The sequence below is a fragment of the Pseudopipra pipra genome, chromosome 1 (genome assembly GCF_036250125.1).
Source record: "Pseudopipra pipra isolate bDixPip1 chromosome 1, bDixPip1.hap1, whole genome shotgun sequence".
Taxonomy (NCBI): domain Eukaryota; kingdom Metazoa; phylum Chordata; class Aves; order Passeriformes; family Pipridae; genus Pseudopipra; species Pseudopipra pipra.
In genome coordinates, this window is record NC_087549.1 from 13,489,081 (window position 1) to 13,511,463 (window position 22,383).

The 22,383-nt window shown below is 38.1% G+C and overlaps 1 protein-coding gene across 2 annotated transcripts in view; it reads left to right on the forward strand.

Annotated features, from left to right (window-relative positions):
• The window catches only part of TAF2 (TATA-box binding protein associated factor 2), a 64,999-nt gene extending 53,681 nt beyond the window's left edge, over positions 1-11,318 (forward strand). For both annotated transcript variants that reach the window (XM_064645976.1, XM_064645983.1), the window contains 2 exons: positions 34-139; positions 10,302-11,318. In XM_064645976.1, coding sequence (XP_064502046.1) covers positions 34-139; positions 10,302-10,567 — 372 coding nt within the window. In that variant the 3' untranslated portion in view covers positions 10,568-11,318. The remainder of the gene's footprint in view (positions 1-33; positions 140-10,301) is intronic.
• The last annotated feature ends 11,065 nt before the right edge of the window (positions 11,319-22,383 follow it).

Sequence of the window (22,383 nt, forward strand, 5' to 3'; positions counted from 1 at the left end):
AGCATCTGCTTGTTTTTTTTCCTGGTATCTTAGTTCTCAAACTCTCAAGAGGAGGAAGAAATTGATATGGACACAGTTCATGACAGTCAAGCCTTTATTTACCATCATTTGAATATGCTGGAGAGACCATCCACACCAGGTACAAATAACTTTATTGTCAAAATGATTTTATGATTTTTTAACTATTTCAGTTGTGGAGTGTTTTTTGCTGCTGCTTATTTCCATACATATAGTGTTGGTAATGTTAAATGTTATCAAAATTCCAGGAAATATATAAAGGGTGCATAAGAACATTTCTTTACCTTCCAGCATATGTATAGATACATGTGTATAGATACGTGTTTATTTTCACACATATCTAAGTAAGACAAGTATGTACCATGCTTATAAAAGTGAAAAGCTAAGGAATGAATAAAAGAACACAAAGTTGAAGTAGAACCCCATACGCAATTAGGTAAAAAGTTCTTTTACCATATGTGTCATTTAAAATGTAATAATTTTGGAGATTAAAGAAAATAGCAGGACTCTTCAGGTAAAAAAAATATCAAATATTAATGATTTATGACTTAACATTAGCAGTTAAAAAACACAAGCCTCAAAGATACTTAAAAGGGCTTTTCAAAGTTGAAAATATGGCGTCTGTGAGCAAAATGGTTTCATTTCAAGCACTTTCTTTCTTTTAGTACGTCTTAGTATCTTTTTTCATAGAATACTTGACAAAATTATTGTCAAAGCATTGTGTTTCTTAGAAACCTTAAGGCAGGCTGAACTTCACTGATGAACTTTCATCTTCTTTGCTGATCTGTCAATGGCAAAGAAATTCAGTGGGCAGTCTCATTTCCTCAAAATATTTTAACCACATTTCTAAAGTTTAGTTCCAGAATGTGCCAGTGGAGCTAAGCTGAGGTAATGTCACAATGTACTAAGCATTCTGAGAGGTCTTCGTACAGATCCAGAACAAGGTTTTATGGTTGCAATACTGCATTGTGTAAAAGTGAAGTTTTTGGCTTTAGAATTCAGCATAATTACCCTCTTCCTTGTTTTTCTGTTTTTATCCAGTGCCTGCCTAATGTAAAACAGAAGTAGACCTTAGCAGCAGGATCTGGGGTGTTGGTTCCATCCTGAGGGCCCTAGGTCCTGAGCTATGCTGACAGGTGACCTCATCTGCTTTCTCTGTGACCTGGCAATTTAGTGGCCCCATTTAAGAGAAGGGCTGGTGGATGCTTCTGCTCCGAGAATCCTGCTGAGGCTGGTGCCTTAGTGCTTGCCAGCGGTATGGAAGCTGTAGGCTCATATTCTGTTAGAGCCTAGGACTTAACCTTTTTACTTCCTTGGCAGATGCTCCAGCCACTAACAGGCTTTGTTTCTTTGTCATTTTTATTTTTTTTAATACAGGTAACTGCTGTAACTGCTCAGCTAAGCAATTAAGTTTGTGTGGGGACATTAAAACACAGAGAGGTCTGGTTTCTGGATTCCAGATGGCCTCCAGTTAATGACACGTGCCTGTACAGCAAACTCCACCAGGATGGCTTTGCTGTTAGAGATGTAGAGTAGCAAAACTCACAACTTTTTGCCTTATTTCAACAGAGTAAAGGGGCAGGCTGCATATAGGTTGCTCTCATGAACTTAGAAGCCTATGTCTGCACAACCTTTACCTTGAACCTCAGAGCTCCTTTGAATTTTGTTCTCAGAGCTATGGTCAACCATCACATTTTCTGTTACGGCAAAGAATGACGCATCCAGGGCAAGCAACTGCAAAGCTGATCCGCTGAGGATTAGTATTTATAACTCTTACATGATATTTTGCAACAATTTTTTTACTAGGTTTACACACTCTACAGAATATCAAGTCATAAACAAAACGCTGCCAAATGCTTCACAAATAGGACTTATGGGACCCTGTGTATGCCAGCTCTGTGCTCCAGGACTGTTGCAAATTAAGTTCACACTAGGGGTCAGAAAGGGTAAAGTCTGCCCAAGAGTCAGAGTAATGGCCAGTTGACTGCTGCTTTTGTAGACCTACAGCAGACACAAGCTACTTCGAGTTTCACTTGTGTGCTGAATGACCTTCTCACCTCTGCTGTTTAGACATTCAGCACACTGGAATACATTTTCTTTCCTAGATAAAAAATGAGACAAATGCTGGGTTTTGCAACAGAATTCATTTTAAATAATAAGCCTTTGAAAAGCATTATTTTGAAACACTTCAGATTATTTTTTCTTTTTTTTTTTGTTTGTACGGTTAGAAACAGTTCCACTTCACATAATCTTTCCTTCTAAAATTTCACCTGTTTCTTATTCATGCCATTTTTCTTAGAAGCAGAGATGTATGAATTTCAGACTGAGTAAATAAAGATAGTTCCATCTTTAGGAAATTATATACTTCTGAGGAGAAACAGATGGGGAAAAATAAAAGGATAAATAAATAATTTTTTTCATGCATAGGAGTTTTTTGTTTTACAAAGGAGTTGCAGAAAATATTTCCTGAGGGCCTTTGAGGTCTTGCAACAATGACAGAGGGTGGGTGCAATTCAGTGAGTGATTACTGTGAAACAGATTGACAACAGGTTCAGAAATGGTCTCAGTATCTTAGTAAATCTGTAAGATCTTGTATCTGCCTTAGTTCTGTGTCTCGTACTTGGAAGGAGTGAGCTGTTAGTCCTTATGCAGTTTTCCTCCCACAGCTGTGGGTTATGTCCCCACATGTCACATGAAGTGTTAGGTCATCAGCCAAACACAGCCTGCGAACAGCAGCTGCCAGGAGGAAGTTCATGTTGGGTCTGAGTCCTGCTGTATCTGTGGTTTTTTGTTGGGTTGTTGTTTTGGGTTTTTTTACTCCGCACACCACCCCAAATGATAATTTTGATTTGTTCAAGTTGATGTAACCCCTGTAAAACCAGGACAATGTTGTTTTCCTTTAAAAGTTTGTAGGAGTTTTTTATTGTATGCTTCTGCCTATGGATATGAAAGGTTAGGATTGAGACAATAAGAGAAGTCTTGTAATACAACTATTGCTGGATTACAGGTTTCAGTGGTGTAATTACAGCACCTTTCCTGGTTCATATAGAAAATAAATGTTTCAAATCCTACTAAAGCATCCTGACCATGATAATAGAACTGTGGACTCCAGTAGTTATAAGGGAATCTAAGCATTTTTTCAAGAAATTATTAAAACAAATGAAACATCAGTTGTGAACTGTCTGAAGAAGCTATTGTGCTGATTACTCATCTGCCCTAAGGACTAGAAACTTGGTAGCCTCCTTTGAGCCTCCAAAGCTGTGCAAGGTCATGTTTCTAATGTGAGAACAAATTTTATTTGCTACTAACTCATCAAGAATAGTAGGAATGCTCCCTACTCTTAAGATCAAAAGAATTTCAAGATCAGATTTTGTGTAAGCAGCAGATTTGAATTCTCAGATTGTAAGGTGACTCGTCATGTGTTGTTGACTTCAGTGAAATCAGATAAAGATACTCTTCTTTACTTCAGTATTTCACTAATCTGATAGTACAGTACGTCAGAAGTAACCTTTAAAAGGTTTTTGCTGTATCTGTCAGTGGTTGTTGATTGGCCTGGTCTTTTCTGCTTTCAAAATAAATGCCTGGCTACAGTCTGCATGATCTGCCAGTGAAGTTACATATCATTATGGCTCATCACTGATAAACACTTAATTAGAATTTCCCAAATAGTTTTGATGGATTGAAAGTTGATAAAAAGCAGTATCCAATTCTCTCTTGTCTTTATTTCTACAAAGGAAACAAAAGAAAATACAGCAATGTTCTCTGTGCATTGGCAGTCCTTTTTCTAATCACATTCAGAGGCAGTGGGCTTCAAGGACACATCCTGAGCATTCAAACTCAGATCAAACAAATTCTTTGGCCATTCTGTTAATACTTTTGCAGTTTTCCAGGATAATCAAATTGGAAATTTCCACTGCTGACCTTGTAGGTTGCTCTGTTTACTATGTAGATGTACATGAAACTTTGGAGGTCTAGGCCACACACATACATGTTGATTGGATTGTGGTTTTGTTTATCGTGGTTACTGTCTACACTTTCAGGAAATTATGATTTATCTGGATTGACTTTTTTCTGGAACAATTTGAAACTGGACATACTGCAGATGCTGCAGTAAAATGTAGAGGTAAACTACTGTAGTTATTATATTTAAAGAGTACATTTCCAACAGCAGATCTGAGCCTGAGGTGCAAGTCACCACATTTTGAATGTGGATGCAGCAGTAAATAGAAATGCAGTAGTAAATAGAAATCCAGTCTGAACTGTTAAGAAGCCCTATCCTGCAGCTCTGCAGTTCCCCGAGTTAGCTGTAAGCACAGCAGTACATCAAAGTTCAGCCATTGGTGGTTCTCTGCCAAAAAGGGCTGTGGAAACATCAGCACACAGATAAATATATAAATGAACAGTTCTTGGATATGAGGGCACCATTGAAATGATGAATTTTTGCTTTACTGTCTAAGGAGGTAAATGTTGTTACAACTGTTCTGTTAGAATACCTTTTAATAACACATAATATTAATATAGTATCTGTTTGATAGTAGCCATTACACATATGTTGACTTTATTACCCAAGATATAACTGTTTCAAAAATGGTAACTCATAGGCTTTGAGGTTCTGTAGATAATTTTGCTTCACTGAAACAGTGTGTTTTAATTGTACACTTCACAACGAAGGGTGTTTTCCAGTGCTTTATTCTAAAGTAAAGAAAGCAGCTTTAACAGAAACAAAAGCACTGCAGATAGTGACAGCGTAAGTGAGAATTGCATCAGTGTGTGGCTGCAGTGTGTCAACTACATGATTTAATAAAAACATAATATTGTAGCTGTGACTATCTCTGAGAAAACAACAGATCACTCTGAAACCCAGAAGATGGACAAGGATAGCAAATTTTCAAGTGAACTACCTGAAACTGTTGGAGGAATAAAGTATTCTGAATTGGCTTGCTGATTTAAATGTTCTTTTTTTCTAAAATAGAGATTTCACTAGAATTTCTACAATATTAATGTAAATGTAGTAAAAATAACACCACAGTTAAGCTGTTATTTTAATGTAAGCACAAGGCAATATAGTTGTTAAATGAAAGTCAAATGAAGAAATTAATAAAATTATTACCAATTAAAAGTATATTTTAGTTAAATCACCAGCTTGCTTATTCGGTACTTTAGGTATACCTTTGGTATAGGTATAGGGAATTGTCCATCTGGTTATAGATCCCACTAAAAAATGAAATCGAATGAAACTGTAAATTAGAACTAGTTAAAATGTTTATGTTGGAGCCAAACTATGTGATTTGCTTAGCACATCCTCAGAGAACTTCTGGGTGGTTTTATTTTTTTTAACTAGACCCTTACTTCTTACCCTCAAAATTTAAATTTTTTCCCATGGACCTTAAAAGAGCACTCTCCTAGAAAGGAAATGGATATTTTTTTCAGAGATATATAATTTGAAAATTCGGCTTCTTTAGACAAATTACAAGACACTTGCATTCTGGAAACTTGAAATCATTTATGCTTGGTAACTTTTTATTTCTGCTTTGTTGATGGCTCAACAGATGCATAAACACAGCATGAAATTAAAAAACAGTGTGTCTCGGATGTTTCCAGGGTAACACTAAAAAGAAAAAAAAATAAGGAAAACCAGGATAATTTTGAAACAGTATTTATGATTTTTTCCATTCTTTAAGTGTTCTCTCTTTAGAGAAAATGCTAGCCAGAGCTGCAGTTCAACTGCTAGGCAAAGGGAGTGCATTATCCTTCTCATTGGTAAGCTTTCTTTGAGTCCTGGGAGAGACACATAAGTGCTTGTGTGCTTGTGCTGATGTCCCTTTCTTCCCAGAGCTGGTTGGTGTCAAGTTCTGGAGCACCAGCCTGTTCTCAGCCAAAACACTGGACCTGTGGGCTCAGCCTTTGCTGTGATTTGTGAACTTGGTTTCTCCCTCTCTGACATTCGAATAAATCAGGGCGCAAATGGGGTCGTTTCAAACAAGGTCATTTTAATTTGTAAAAATCTTGTATAAGCCAGCTGTTTGACATTGATTGCCCATGGAAAGAAACAGAGGCTCTAAGTATGTGGTGTCCTACCTTCTTTACACAAAATCAGAAACATAGGAGAGACTTTATGAAAGATCTTATGAAAGCTTGCTAGCATGTTAAAATCTCAAGTTACATATTCTCAAATTGTAAAGGTTCAATAACAAAATAAGATTAAATAGGTAAAACACTACCCAACAACATAGTTCAATGTTAATGCACTCATAAGTCTTAAAAAGAGAAGAAACTTACTTAAATAATTGAACAGGATGTTATAATTATCTAACAGCAATTTGTGTTATGACAGAAAATGTGACTTTAAAACTTATCAGGATCTAAATCCCTTTTATTCTAAAACTAATATAAGAGATCTATGTTTTCATGTTTTATTCTCTCTCACGACATCCACAGCATTTGTACTGTCCCTGTGACAAACTGTACACAACTTTCTGATCTTTCTCCCATCAGATTGTAATTCTGTCTAATTTTAAACACCTACCCAGCTAGCTGGAACACCACAAAGCCAGTAATTACACTGGAATCTCCACATCCTAAACAGAAGGAGATCCAAGTGGATAGACACATGTATGTGCATTTTCTTCCAAGGAATGCTACTAACCACTTCAAAAGTGAGCTCCTGGGCTCACCCTCCACTTATTTTGTGTTTCTGTGATTTGAGAAACTCAGGTTCCACTCCCTCTGCCAGGAAGTGAGTTCCCTGAAGGAAGAGGGAGTGCTCTCTGCCTCCTTGCAGCAGTGCTGCTACTCCTGTTGATATAAGGATAATGATATTGCCCTGTAAAGCAACTTCGGTTTAGCCTTGCTTTCCTTAACTATGCTTGGCATGTTCCTGGCATGGGCTTTAAGTAGATACTAATTAAAAGGAAGAAAACAAAGTATTCTGCAGTTTTAACAGTGAATTTTATGGATAAAAATCTGTAACGTTTTCTATAGAGCTTTTATAAGTCTATCCATTTTAACACACAACCAAGTTTGATAGTTTGTGCTCAATCTTTTGGAGTCATCATCCAGGATCAATATATTTGATTCCTGTTTCAAAGCACTCTTTAACAGTAGGAGGAAATTTTCCAGATAGCTGTTATTCTTGCATTTAGAAAAACCCAACAGATTAGAGTCATCATTGACCTCTGTGAAGAAATTGTATGTGTACTCGGTGCTGGCTGAGTATTAGATTTATGTGTACTCAGTGCTGGCTGGTAGAATTAGATTTTTGTAATGACATTCTTTAATTTCTTACTGACTTCTGTGCCATATTACCAATATTGACTGTCTCCTTAAGTGTCAGTAACCCTTGAGTTGCAGTTGGATCCCATTTCTCCCCTTCTTGAAGATCTTCCTCCCTCTCTAGGTGGTCACCATCGCCTCTTCAGTCCTGTTGGCTTGAACTACAGTTGAATTTGCTCCATAGCTTACTCCAGTCAATGGTGTTTAACTGCTTTAACTAATGTATTTTTTTAATATATAAAAATAAGTCACCTGAAATAAGTAACAAGTTGATAATACTGACTGTTGCCTTAGCAGAGCTGGTAGTTCAGTAAACTGCAGGAAACTTGCACAAGTTGCAGGTCATGCAACAGAGTCAGGAGGGTCTGTTTGATTGCATCTTCTATCTTCCTCCATATTCACTAGTGCTTGACACTTCTGCTACATCATCCCTGCAGACTTAAGCCACTGTCTTTATACCAGTTCTATTGGGTTAAACTTTTTAAAGCTTAGAGGCTTAGCTTTGGTTTGAAGCTGTTACAGATGTAGTGTCTAGACTTACAGGTTTAGTTTCCATAAAAGAATAACTCCACAATTTGGAACTAATGTAGCTGGGAAGTTTGAAGAGTTTGTGTAATGTGTGTGGGTTTTTTCTTTTCTTTTAAGTTGACTTGTTTTTGCCTTGTATATTTTAATTTATCTTGTCCTTGTGGCTTGACAACATGTGAGAATGTTTTCTGTATTTTGGATAATCTTTTGTACATTTTCTGTGGATGAACACTGACCAATGTTTTTCAGGCTCTTTGCCATGACCTTTATTTCTGCCTTACTGGGAGCTCTGCTTGTGTCACTGTCACAGTTCACCTTTAACTACTGTAGCCTATTTTAATGGTGTCAAATACTGCCTGCTTTGGTTTTCTGATGTACAGCCTTTTCTAGTGGCTTGAGTCAGATATGCTCCTTTTTCCACCATTTTGAGTTCTGTTTAATGGCTGGCTTTGCATCCTTGCAGCTGAGAAATAAAGTTCTCTTGACTAGAAGTTGTATGCTTTACATGAATGAGCTCAGGTTACAGGGATAGGTTTAGGTACAGGCAGGAATACCTTAAAAGAAAAAATATACTTGGAAATAGTTACACTGTGAAACAGTTTGGTATCTTTTCTCATCAAATACCGTATACTTGCGCGCTGTCTGCATTGTCAAAAAAGGCTGCAGATAACAATGTAAAAAAATGGTCGAAACTGTGAAGTCAGCAAGTAGAAGTTGGAATCGGTGTGTATCTCTTCTATCTGCCATAACATGCATAACCATAAATCCTTGCATTGATGACATGAGCTTACTGTGGCATAGTTCTTTTTAAATAATAAATAAAGCTTTTTTAAATACTTGTATGTTAGAGATTTTAAGTTTATAGGAAACTGTTGTACTCTAGACTAGCCTCCTTCATAACCTCAGCAGAATTTTATTTTGCACCATATTCACGTCTTGTGGTTAAGATCAAACATATTTCTAGAAAGACATAATTGTGCTGTTTAAGACTTCAAGCAATAGAGATGTCACCATGTCCCATAGTAAGTCGCTGATCATCCTCACTGTAAAAATGTTTTGTGTTTCTATTCTGACTTCTAAACACTTCATACAAATGTAGAGTTTGTTTTTCCCAGACATATTTAAAAACAAACAAACAAAAACTAGAACAACTGTACCATCTAGAAACTTTCCTATAGATGTGCTTGATTAAATCAGTTCTTAATCTTTTGGGTAAGGCTAAAAAGAAATTGTTCTCAATACTTGTTTGTCATACAAGGGAGCTGGCTCTTCAGACTTGCAGGAATCATTACCACAGACTAATCATTCTTGCCTTTAGAAGTACAAAACTAATCAGCCAAACAAAAAGATGTGCTGGAAAAGAAACATGTTTTCAAATATACAGGAAAAGATAATTGCAAACATAATTCCTTTTTATTTAATGGGGATATTTTCATCAAAAACTGGAGGGGGGGGGGGAAATCCCCAAATATTTAAAGTAACTGTGAAGAAAATAAATTTTAAATAAAACTTAGGGAAGTAGCTGCCTTCAAAAATCTGATACTGCTTTTCTACATTTATATAGTTGTTAAAGCACATTTTTGCACTGTGAGTGATTTGATTCAATTTCTGCCTAAAGGAATCTGAGCCTTCCTACCTTCCAGGCACTTCTGCTCTTTAACAATTATCCTTAGATTAATGCCCTTTAATCCCTACTGTTGAAGCTATTGCAGTCTATGTGAAATACTGAAATGTTAAATGAGTCAAAGAGAGAATGAGAAAGTCATTCCTGGATTGAGATGTCATAGATCATATTTTCCTTCCCCAGGTTCAGATACAAGGCTTGCTCAATATATAAGTAGTTCTAGTGTATTTGTTAAAGATGTATTGACAAAGGTGATGTAATTGTCTTTATTGGGATTTGGTTTTGTTTAAGAAAAAAACTTTGTAAAAACTTTCAAATAGACTAAATTGGTTGTAAGGTGCAGTTTTTAGAAAAAGCAGTTTAATTTTTCTGTTCACAGTCAAAAGTTTGTATGTCCTTGCAGGGAGCATTAGCTCCTGACTGAAAAGGGTTCACATCCCAAAACCACACTTTTATGTATGCCAGCCTTGCACTTTATGCTAGAATTTTTACAAACAGTTATATTTACATTATTCAGGGTATAGTGGCCTTCCTGCTCTGTTCAAAAATTAATTTCAGGAAGTTTGTATAACTTGGAGTTTCTTAGCTCTTCACAGTTCCTAATTGTCTGGGATACTTTTATGCTGTTGAGGAAGGAAGGACTATCTCTGTAAAAATTGTCGGTAGTATGGGAACTTTAATGGCATGTTGAGAGCCTTCCCTGAACAAACCAAAAAATTAACGGTACAAGTATCATAACAGGTTCTGTGTTAGCATGTTTAAATGATAATGTAGGCTTTATCTAATATTTCAGAATTTCTTATCTTTGGGAAAAATGCAGGTTAAACATTTACTAATCCCACTATATCTATTCCTTTAGGTAAAGAACAATCTTCGGGAGAGATAAACATGCACCCTGTCTCAGCAGCTCCGCTCTCCATGTTTAGTAAAGAATCAAACTCCTCAAAACACAGTGATCACCACCACCATCACCACCATGAGCACAAGAAAAAGAAGAAGAAACACAAGCATAAGCATAAGCATAAACATAAACATGATACTAAAGAAAAGGAGAAGGATCCTTTTGCTTTCTCTAACAGTCCAGCCAGTGCACGATCAATCCGTTCCCCATCACTTTCAGACTGATATCAATGGCTTCTCTGGAGTTCAGCTTGCAATATTCTCGGAGTGCTTAGAAGGATGTATATAACTATAGCTTCTATCTTTTTTTATGGAACTAAGAATAAGTGAATTGCCTTAGCAATTCAGAACCTCTGCCACCTTTGAAGCCTTCTATTTGCATATGTGGTTGTTGAAATCTAATTCAAAAAATATGGTTTATGATTCTGATTCATTTTGTATTTCACTGTTCTCCACACCTCCCACTCTTTTTTCCATTTTAAACAAAGAAAATGGCTCTTTATGTAAGGGCCCCATGTCCACTGGCAACCCCCTGCACATCACGCTGACCATGTGTATTGCCAGAATCAATTATGGTTTAATCCTTTGAAGAATGTTAGAGGCCGAGTATGTTTTAAGCCAGAGCCAATTGCCAGGCCTTTGGTGACAGGCTGTTTCCAGAGCAGTATTGTATGACCTCCTCAGAAGACAGGGATTTTCTGTAGTCTTCAGCTGAGCTGTTTCTTGCTTTAACCATTGCAAAGTAATGTCAGACTTTTAAAAGTACAGTATATATAACATTTGCATTTTTCAGATACTAAAACTCTTGAAAAATTCCAAGCTGCTTTTAAGCTGATGGTATTTATTATGGACATGAGCCTTTGAATATGATGAAGTTCTGCAATTGTTTTTGGAATTTTAGCAAAATGCATAATGCATGTTTTGTCCTGTAATCAGGCTTTTAAAAATCCAATAAAGTTTGCGAATTATTTTGACAGAGGCAGAATTTTTTCTTCAAGCTTGACATTGGAATATGCTTTTGAAAGATGGTTTTGCTAAAATTTAAAAATAATTTTAAAAAGCTTAAACATTAAAATACTGAAAAATACATATTTCTTCCTGCTGGGGTGGTTTGCTTGAAAGCATTCTATATGGTCAGCTCATGAATCCACTGGAGAAGTACATCAGTAGATTAAACTAGGTCTGGGATTTGAAATGATGGATACATTTAAATTTCTTTAGCTGTGTTTTATGCAGTGTACTATTTACACCTAGGAAATGTTTTATTTAAAAACTTAATTTTTTAGATGTTTTAATAATAGAGAAAAATAATCTCTGCCATTTTTAATCTGTTTCCTTTATATGTATGTAGAGGCAGTGTTTTCTTTCCATGCACTGGTTGACTTCTGTTGCCCAGAGCTCACATAGCTTTCTATAAGATGATTGTATTTGGGTTCTTTTTTTTTTTTTTTTTTTTAAATTTTCCCAAATTTCCATGAGAGACTGATTCTTCTTCTTAGGGCAGGGAGTGAAAATTTAAGAGAGACTCAAGAGGATTTTTTTTAAGCCATATTTTGTTTCATGAAAGTTAATAAATACTTTTCTATTCTATACCTGCTGTTGAATCCTGTAGTTTTTGTAATAACAAGTTATCTGTAGAATAGGAACATGACAGGCTCAGGTATTTTGTAATATGCATATACTTATTTTATTATTCAGACACCACATCCCTTTAATAGTGCACGGATAGTTGTGCTAATAATTGCACTTGGACACATGTTAAGGGACGTGCCTGGATTCAGACGTGATGCTCGCAGCCTCTCCCCATCTGCTGCTGTGCCATGTCCGGGGAAGCCCACCTTGGTTTTGTTTCCTCTTAGCAACCACTGCAAGCTTAGGTGAGCTAAAGCTGCAAGAGGAAACCTACATGGGTAGAATGAGGTACCGAGCCTGTTGTGGGTAACTAACCATGTGTGCAGCTCAGCTTAGCACCCCTGGTGAGGCAGCGAGCGGTCAGGTGAGCACCGTGAACTGTGAATCGCAGGCAGAGTCTGGGAGGCTGCAGTAATAGCTCGATGGAAATACTTTGAGGTGTTTTTCCCTTGGCTAAGGAGTGTGATGTAACAGTGCCAAGGGTGTTTGTGGGAGACCTGGGCTAATAAGCAATGAAAGCTGGCATTGTTTGGGAGAGTGAAGGCAGATGCATTTATGTTTTAAAAATGAGGTCATGGGTAATTTAGGCTGGTGTAGTTTCTACTTTTGGAGATGTGGATTTACACTCTTGGGCTGAGGGAGAACGCATTGTTCAGTGATAGAGGCACGGAACTGAGGCAGAGCTGTAACATGTGAGAATCAAGAGATTGTCAAGGAATTCTGCCATCGTATATTTTGCTGTATGACTTTAAGTGAACTATTGAATATATGCTAAGGAAATATGGCAAAGATACTGCCAATAGAAAATTGGAAGTAGGGGGGGAATCTAAAAAGGCTTTTTCCAGTGCAGTTTCTGAGGTTATGTCATGTTCCTGGTTCCAAATATCCATTAATGTGTTTGATGGAATTCAAAGTTTGAGGTCTGCAGGTGATGCAACGTGGACAGGCAATGTTCACAAACTGATATATGTGCTCAGAAGTTAGAATAATTCAGCAGATTGCACAGGTGATTCAAAAGCAGCAAACTGAAATTCAGTAGGAATAAACGTGAAATACTGAACTCCAGGGAAAATGAAGTGCCTGAAAGCAAACCATTCCCCCCATATTGTAAGAGCTGCAGTGAGAAAAAAAAGGCATCTGGTTGCAGAGAGGTGAGCTGTTTGATACTATTGCAAAAGTAAAACTCACTTGAGGATTAAGAGGAATTTTTTATGTAAGATGTGAAAGTAATTATTATGTCAAGTGCCAGTGATTGGGGGCAACATATTTTAAGAAATAGGTGGGCAAATGGAAACAAGATATAACATTGCATATAAGAAAATAAATAAAGGGAACTGGGTATTCCTGGTCTAGAATAAAAGAAGTCTGAGGAAGGAACTCGCCCTTCTCATACCTAAAATATTGCTACAATGAAAAATGTTTATCAGTTGTTCTTGATATTTCCTGTGGGAAGGGAGGGATTAGCTTTATTCACAAGAAAAAATATTTTTGTTGAATGTTGAGATGAAAAACATTCTAACAGCCACCTAATGATGATGTGAAAACTCATTTCTTGTAGGCTTTTAAGCAGCAGATTGTCTGGAGGGGATGTTTATGGGATGCTTCACCCTGCCACAGTGCAGGGTGGTTTCTTTGATCTTCCATTTTTGTCAGTGAAGTTTCTGCGGTGACTCCCTGGACATGCTCGGCACTTGTGGAAGGTTTTGGAAGCAGAGCTCTTTGCCTGCCAAAGATCTCACCGATTGCAGTTTAGCCTGGGCTTCTCTTCTGCTGAAAAATTGATGAATATTTCAAAGTTATAATCTGACACTGATTCAAGTTAAAACTTGGTATTCGGACAGTGAATTAAGCTCTTTATCCTCTTCACCTTCATTGCCCGTAACCCGTGCAGTTGCTTTTGGTCTGGGTTGTGATTTTTGGTTAAAACTTCTGCTTTATAGTGCACTCAAAACACAAGGAAAAGTATTGTATTTAAGTGGGGTATTATCCAAATACTGGAAGAATGTACATTACACACATAAAGTAGAAATTAATGTTGTTGAAAATGTGCAAAGCAGTCAAAGTCTGGAGAATTTATTTTAGTATCTCAGCTTTTAACCTGAATTCCTCCATTTTGTTCAATATAAACATTGTAATACATGTAAGTGTAGGGCAAATATGTAATATTAAAATATCTATATGCATTTTTAATGCAGACTTTTCATTTATCTTGGAGTTTTTTCTTTATTTCTCAGTGTAATTACAGAATAAAATGTCCACAAATTAACTACTGGATGTCTTAGATTTGTAGGCATGCTCAAGTATCTAATGAGGATATAGCTTCTCTCCTTAGGTGTCCTAATAAGCACATGTTTCAGCTTTGGTCAGTCACTACCAGGCCCTGTCCCAGTGCTGTGGAGGGAGGGACAGCAGGATGCAACTTCATTGAGTTCTTGGGTGAGCTCGTAACATCTTTCTGTCATAAACTGTGCTGTCCCCTAAAGCACTCCAGCTGGCATTAGGACTTGTATCAATGATAACAAAGTGTCTTACACTGTTTAGCTTTTGGGGATATAAAAGCTGTTAAGTTGATTTCATATTCATAGAAATATGATAATTATTGTAAATTGTAATATATTTTTACTAATTATTTTCAGTTCCTTACGACAGTTTATTCACAGAAACTTAAGAACCCAGTTTTTAATGGAGCATCAGTATTACACAGAGGCCTTTAAAATACACAAGGTAAGTAGAAGAGTTTTAGATGAGATTTAATTACTTTTGTGTGTTTACATTTTTATATAGGCATTAAAATATATATTCTTAAAATACATGTGTACTTCCTGATTTCATAATCTTAAATGGAAATAATATGTGTGTATTTGCATATGATTTAAGTCATGGCAGCTAATATTTAAAGTCTGCATTATTCCATAGTCACCTGATACCATAAATATAGTTTTTCTAAACACATTTCCAAGGTTTTCTTTTATTATTATTATTCTTTTTGTCCTGATAAATCTACAATGTTAGTAATCTTTGTTGATGTAGATGAGTCAGGATTTAATTTGAAAGACTCTTCTATTTTATTGAAAAATACTTTAGCTGTTATGGTGCTTAGGATGTGGTCACCATCATAAAGTAACAGAAAACTGAAAGCATATTTAGCTGGATTTTCTTGATTTCTGAGTGAAAGTGAATTGGTATGAATATGCTTTGGGCTGATCTAGCAGCTTGTTCCTGCTGCAGCAAGCAGCTGTTTTTCCCCCAGCAGCTCCTGACCCCATAGTCCTTTGTAGGATTATTTTGCTAACTGGGGTCTTCTGTGGCCCAGTACAACTCTCTAATCTGTGAATAAAATTGGGGTAATTCTTGCAGCATTAGGGATCTGAAACTTTTGGGGAGAGGCTGAGTAGGCAGCGAGGCTGATGCCCGGCTTGTGGAGCCAAGGTTGGAGTGGGAAGAGGGAGGGAGGGAGGCATGAGTGGGAACAAAACCCTCTTTGGCAACAGCAGCCAGTTCATTTGGCTCTGCTGCTCCTTGTGACTTTGCTCTGAGAAAACAATACAATAGGGAGAATTCAAGTTTTCATGTCTGCGCCTCTTTGGGAGTCTTAATTTTGTTGTGAATTGGTTGAGTGATTGTTTTGAATTAGATTCATTTTGGAAATTTTGGAAGGCTGGAGCGAGATGAACTTACATGACTGGCAGTTATTTTTCCTTTTCTGTTTTAAAAGAAAAATGGTCTCAACCATAAAGGACAAAAGAAACTCACTTTAAAAATTACTCCAAATGTCATTTCAGGTCAAATAGAGTTTTATGAATTATTTTTAGTCTTTTTTAATTTATTACTGTTATTCTATTTTGTTATATTTTACTTTTATCCACAGAATTCAATTTCACAAGGGTGTTAACATGAAGTATTTAATTCTGAAAATGCACTTTTCCTTTTCTAAATGTTCCTGTATTTTATAAATAAATCATATTGTAAAGTGTAAGTAACTGATAAAACTTCTAAATTAAAATATTCCCTAAAAAGAAGGAAAGAGTTTGAAAGCACATAACGAATCAAAACACGTTTCCAGACCTGATTGATCCTCCCCCTCTTCAAAACCATCCTTCTGGGGCAAAAAAAAGCCTCTTCTGGAAGTTACCTGTTCCTCACCTTTGCAGGAAAAGGAGGGATGACTGAGACTGGCTCAGAATTCAAAAGCTATTTGAATTCGTGTCAGTAACCCTCTGTTTGTCATGGGAGCTGGAACCCTTGTGCCAGGCCCTGGGGTGCCTGTCTGGCTGTGGCTTCCCCGTGGGACCCAAGAGGACACTTTCTGAGAGCACAGAAAGGGGCCACGGTTTCCCTTCAGCACCCAGCTACAGCATACGTGGAGGCAGTCATGGACCTGTTTTATCTTACACTTCTGGCTTTGCTGAGCTTCTAGTAATTTATTTTGCTAAATCTTTCAAGTTTTTAATGCCTTCAACTTTGGCACTATAGAGAAGTCTTTGGTCTTTTCATGGCTTATCTCCCATACAGGAGTTGAACTGAAGCATAAGAGGAAGAAGGTTTCTTAGACGTTTTGTAACTATTCGAGTACAACTTTTCATGTTGATATGGCAGTCAATGGAAGTTAATGACAATGCATTATTGTTTTGCTGGTTTTAGTCACTTAATTCTTGATTTTTCTGTACAGTGAAAAACTACAGATAGGGAGGAAGGAAGAGAAAGGACTGGGATGGTCTCTCACCTCAGGTAAGGGAGACTTGGAGAGATTAAAGGTCTCACATCAGCTCTGCCACTCACCTTCCTAAGACAGTCTCTGCTGCTTTTAGTTATTATGGAGCTGCCACTGTCTTCACTTGTTTTCCTCTACTATTTCTTTACCTTCAAGTCTTCTTCCAGTTTATAGATGTAATAGACATCAGAGAGATATCCAAGCTTCAAGAAAGACAAATCACTCAAAGACATCCACTAAAGCAGAGGGTTTAAGCTGCTTACAAGCAGGTTGATACCCCACTTGGGGTTTGAGGCTCTTGTCATGGTCTTTCGTGGTCTGTTCCCATCTCTGTGGCCAGCATGCTGCTACAGCTTATTTCTTCTCTCTGAGAACCAGATACAGATGTTGTCCCTTATGGACATTTTACAGTTCCAGAGTCTGTGCAAGCATCTTTCTTGTGTTAGGAGCAGTATGTATAAAAAATGTTTCTGCATCTCAAATGTCATTTTACAATGTTGGAATTCATATGTTTGTTACTGAGTACTTGACTACTTTCAAAATACTGAAAACTTTCTGTTGCTTTTCTTTTGAGAGTCAGATTTTTACAAAGAGACATTTGTTTTTATAGCACTGAAAATCTTCCAGGTGCTCAATAAAACACTCAGCACTTACAAACTAGGGCAAGACGCAGAGGAGGAGAGAGAACAAAGCCTTTTTGTACATCTCTTCTTGGAAGAGAAATGCAATTATGCTATAGAAGAACTGATAAAGGACTTCAAGGAATTGCTTATTGACTACTGCTATGATGAAGAGATCTGAAAACCTCAGAGTAAAACAGTGTGGAAAGGGCAGCTGAAAACAGTGCTCTCTTTTCAATAAAAGTTCTACAATTTAATTGGAGACAAATGCATTTATATAATGAAAACAAGACAGTTGTAATGTGTATAACATACAACAGCTGCTTAATTTGTGGCCATTGTCCTTGAGTGCTGTATTTCTCAACTGAGAACGTAGCAAGAGCTCCATTTCTTTTCCAGAGTCAAGCACTGTATTGTGACTGAATACCTGTCATCTAACTGAAACTAACAGCTTGGGGGTTCGCTTGTGATTTTCCTTTAATGATTTATATTATTAGAAATAGAGAAAGCTTCTAAATGTATGGTTTACAGTTGTTTTCCTGAAATCAAATATACTTTAAACCTGATTTACCTGTTCTGTAATAATGTATATGATGTGTACTTGGGCTGCACAGAAACACAGTCAGGGATTGGCCTTTGAGCTCTATTTTGATCAATATGGTTGTGGTTTTGAGTTGAACCAACGACTTGTACCTTTCCCTAGAGTCTGAGCCAATTTGGGGCAATCAGTGTCACCATTTGGAGCAGACTGAGCCATTGAGCTTCCTTCCAGCTTCCTCAATTTGAGTGCCAGCTTTTCTCATTCATCTGCCTTTCTTGTACTTAAATATGATGGAGACTTCACCCAAGGATGATGGGAGGATTCAGTCTGAGCAGATTTTCAGGCTGGGATGATCCTGCTCCGCATAGTGAGCTCCTGAAGCAACTCCTGACAGTTACCTGTCTGCTACAGAAAAAGAGGGAAGCTGTAAATCTTAGAGTGTTTTTTGGTAACTCAAAGTAAAGCTGAATTAGTATAAGGCATCCGTAATGCTATCCCTGTTAAAGGAAGCTCTGGGTGCTGAGTTTTTGTATGTCTAATACTTAATATTCTTGGGGCTTTGACAGTCATTGGAGGGTCATGACTATCCCAGTTTTTTGGATCCTGGTATAATTAAGAATTTTTTTAGTTTCTTTTTGCATCTGCAGCATTCCTCTCTGTAAAGACAGCATGTCTCTCTTCTTTCAAATCACTGCTCAGGTCCTCTATTTGCATACAAATTACTTCTCTGCCCTTTAAGGGGGGCAGGATAAAGTAGACAAGAAGCACTTAAGCTCACCCGAGCTGCAGTCATAACTGCCAGGGCTTTTTCTCCAGCCTGCATTCTGCATTGTGACTCATCTGTTCATCGACCATATCTGCTGTTTAAATGAGCTGTTCTGGACATTTCATGTGGCTGCATGTGCTGCACCAGCACCTTGCCAAGCAGAGGAAGGGGGACAGACTGGAAGGTGAACCGTGTGTATCTCTCATGAGCTGAATACACTTCACAGACAAGGGCCACCTCCCCCCCCATCAGCTCTCAGGCCCCTCTTCTCCCTGGCTCCATCCCACTGCTTTTGTGTCTCCCCTTTTCCTTCGCTCCATTTTCTTTTTGTTTACTATATTTTTACATTTCCACAGCCTCAGACAGGAGCTGTTCAGGGTGTCAAGGTTTCAAACCTCACTGGGATGAAGAGCAGATGGAAGTACTTTTATGCACAGGACATCAGTACCTGCCACCAAATAGTCTTTCATGCCCTTGAGACAAGTACAGAGATGGTTAAAATGGCATATGCATGTGTACAGGTGAGGGCACTCTGGTAATTAGCCACTATCTAAACCCAAAACTTGTTGTTTTACTTTTTCAGAGGCTTTGACTGCTCTAGTGATTTATACAACCTGGGTGGATAGCATTCTGTCCTTGGCACAGCTCTGGGGTGGTGGAGCGCACTGGGGAGAGGGAGCAGCACCACTGCCTGGTACATCTCTGCTTTCTGGGCTGAGGGTTATGCTGGTGCTCCAGCAGCAATCACAGACTTGTTTGATCAAAGTGAAGGCAGCAATTTACCTCCAAGTGCTGCTCATGTCCAGCACCGTGTTTACAGGCCGGCCTGTGAACAGGCAGCCGAGCAGCATTTTCAGCCCAGAGGAAAATAGGTAGTTTTGTTTAGGAGTGGGTATATTTTCTTTTTAGAAGGCTAGTCTTCTGTTAAACATCTTAAGCATGTGAAGTTGAGCTAATCATTTACTACGTCCCTTCCATTCAGAGACTGTAGATTTTTTATAAAAAAATTTGTTCTGAATGATTGTAGGATTTCTATATAAATTGACTTTATATGGCACTGACTGTGTCCCTCTGAGTTAATAATGCTAAAACTAAGGTTTGATTCTGAAATACAGCAAAATCTTAGTAAAGCATAGGGAAATGAGAGGCCCCATTGTGAGCTAATGACCTCTGTGAAGGAATGAACATGTCAGCACTGTAAAAGGAGATACACTTAATAGCTTTTTACAATGGATGCTTGTATATGATACACATCAGTATACTGTGAAGTGGCTTGTTATGATAAGACTATAATATAGAATTTTCTGTTGAATGGTTCTCTCTTCCTACTTCTTGGGAAATATTTGTTCAAATAAATATGTGGGTTAGTGAGGCAACAGATAGTTATTTGTCTCTCAAGTGTGAGTAATGTAACATGAACAAGCATTAATGACCTAACTCCTTAGTTCAACAGGAGATCCTTATTTTTCTTACACGCTAGCTTATTTCTTAATATTTTGGAATCCATTGCTCAGTGTGTGTTGTGTGTTCCCAGGGGAGCTGAGTGCAAGTTACAAGCTTTGGATTAACTCTCAGTTTTGCTCAACTTTATAATCTCTTGCACTCTCTCTGGGGCTTCTTCAGCTCAGTGGCTGGCAACTATGTGTATCTGCTCCCTGAATCATCCACTAACATCTGCCTGAAATAATGAAAGACTCACAGTTTTCAGTGGACATGACAGGTAGAACTGGCCAAACCATTCACGTGATTTAGAAGTCCTTGCCCAATCTCCAGAAGAGACTCCAGCATGGCAAAATCAAAGCCCTGTGAATTTTTGTGAGATTTATCACTTTGATACACAGCTGAAGCAGTTCACATAATCACACAGCGTTAGCAGAAGGGAATGGGCACTCTGGTTTCAGCCATTCCAGAGTGAAGTCTGGTGGTTTAGACTGACCCTGAAGGTGAATCAAATGTGAAATAAAAACTTAAGCTAACCCAGGGGGTGAGGGAGCTAAGCGAATGGGTGAAGAACTGGAAAAAGAAACCAGTGACAGAGCATAAAGTCAGAGGAAGATCTGAGGGGCAACAGCAACAAGGAAGAAAAGCTGGGCATCAAGGGACAATGGGCAAAGATGACTAGACAAAGTAATCTAGAACCACAATCCACTGGGTTGTAACCAGAGGTTCAGGAGTCTCAGTGCTCTTGGGAAACAGGTTTCATATCCATTTGCTTAAAATACATGTTTTATTTCTCTCTAGGTATCAGTTACCAAAAAGATAGCAGTCTACAACAGCTGCATTTGCCAGTCTCTTACCTCACGCGAACCTGATGTGTTCCAGTGCTGCTGTTGAACCACGAAAGAGGCAGCATATCATCAGCATGCTAGGAATTGCTCTTCTTCAAATTCAGTCTTTTGAAATAAAATTAAAAACAAACAAACAAACAAACAAAAAATATTCTCTTTGGAGAATATGAATAAGGTCCATTTGAGTGGACATAAGACCATCTGGGCAACCTTATGCAGTGCCTTGGCATTTAAGCATGATGAGACAATCTCAGAGCAGTGTTGACTGGGGAGTGGGACTGCAGGAGAAATGAGGTCATGCTCAGGTCAGCTCAGTCTTGTTCTGGAGAGTGAATCCTCTTTCTGTGTCTCCATAGAGAGAATTATTATGAGATGCTGCCAGGTCATTTCAGCTATAATTTTCAGAAAAGGTAATTTTTTAGAGTCTCTGTTCAGCACTCAGCTTGAAATGCTCAGCTCTGATTAGAACTACTGAGACTTGATGGCTTCATCTGGACATAACAGGGGTCTGTGCTGCACACATCCAGTACAGCCAGTCTCTGGCAGTGCCTATTACAGACTGTGGTGGTAGTGCTATATAATGCTATGAATTGTTGAAGCTGGGATTCTTGAAGTCTTAAGTCAGGCTCTTAAAATTAGTGGAAATAGTTTGTTAATGTCCCTGTGTCTCATCTGCAAATGGCAATAGTGCTGCCTTTGCCTCAAAGGAGTGTTGTCAAAATATTTTAGAAGCAGCTTGGACACCACTGCAAGGACATTTCTTGATCATCTTGTCCAGAGGTAAGCTTTGAATGGTGCCTCATAATAAAGAAGTCAGGAATTTGTATGCAGTGACTGTGCTGAGCCGCTGTGTTGCTATTGATATCAGTGGCAGCACCTGGAAGATTCAGCTGGTCCTGCAGCCCTGATGTGCAGCTCTGCAAACAGCAATGGTGTGGTCTGTGCCCCTTTCTTCTTAGCAGCATTTAGCATTGCAAAATTGATGTGTCTGAGAATAAGCTGCCTCGACATTTCTGATCTGGAATGGCTCCCTGCCTTGGTTTGCAGTGTGGTGTTGGTGTGGGGAAGCAGATGGAGCAACGGTGCTGTCAGAACATCTGGCTTGTTGAGGTCGTTGATGTTGTTTGACACATGAGTCTACAGCATCAGGACCTGTGCAGAAAGCACCTGAATAAACAGGACACACACAATCCAGAGCAACAGAGATTAAACAGTGTCTTGCCAGAGGACAGACTGAGTGGCAATGGGAATCTATCCTAGTTTGAGTGATTTGGAGTACGTTTTGGGTGATATATTTTGCACTTGGTGATGATGCTGATACCCTAAGAGCATGCTAAAGCTGATTGTTGCAGAGATATGAATATACTAAAAGATGAAGAATTGTTGGCCTGTATTTGATGTCCTCTGTGACATAGAATTGGTTGCTGTCTTGATCAGGTTCTCAGTAATATAGAAGCACAAAACCAGCTGGGAGCTCTTCTGT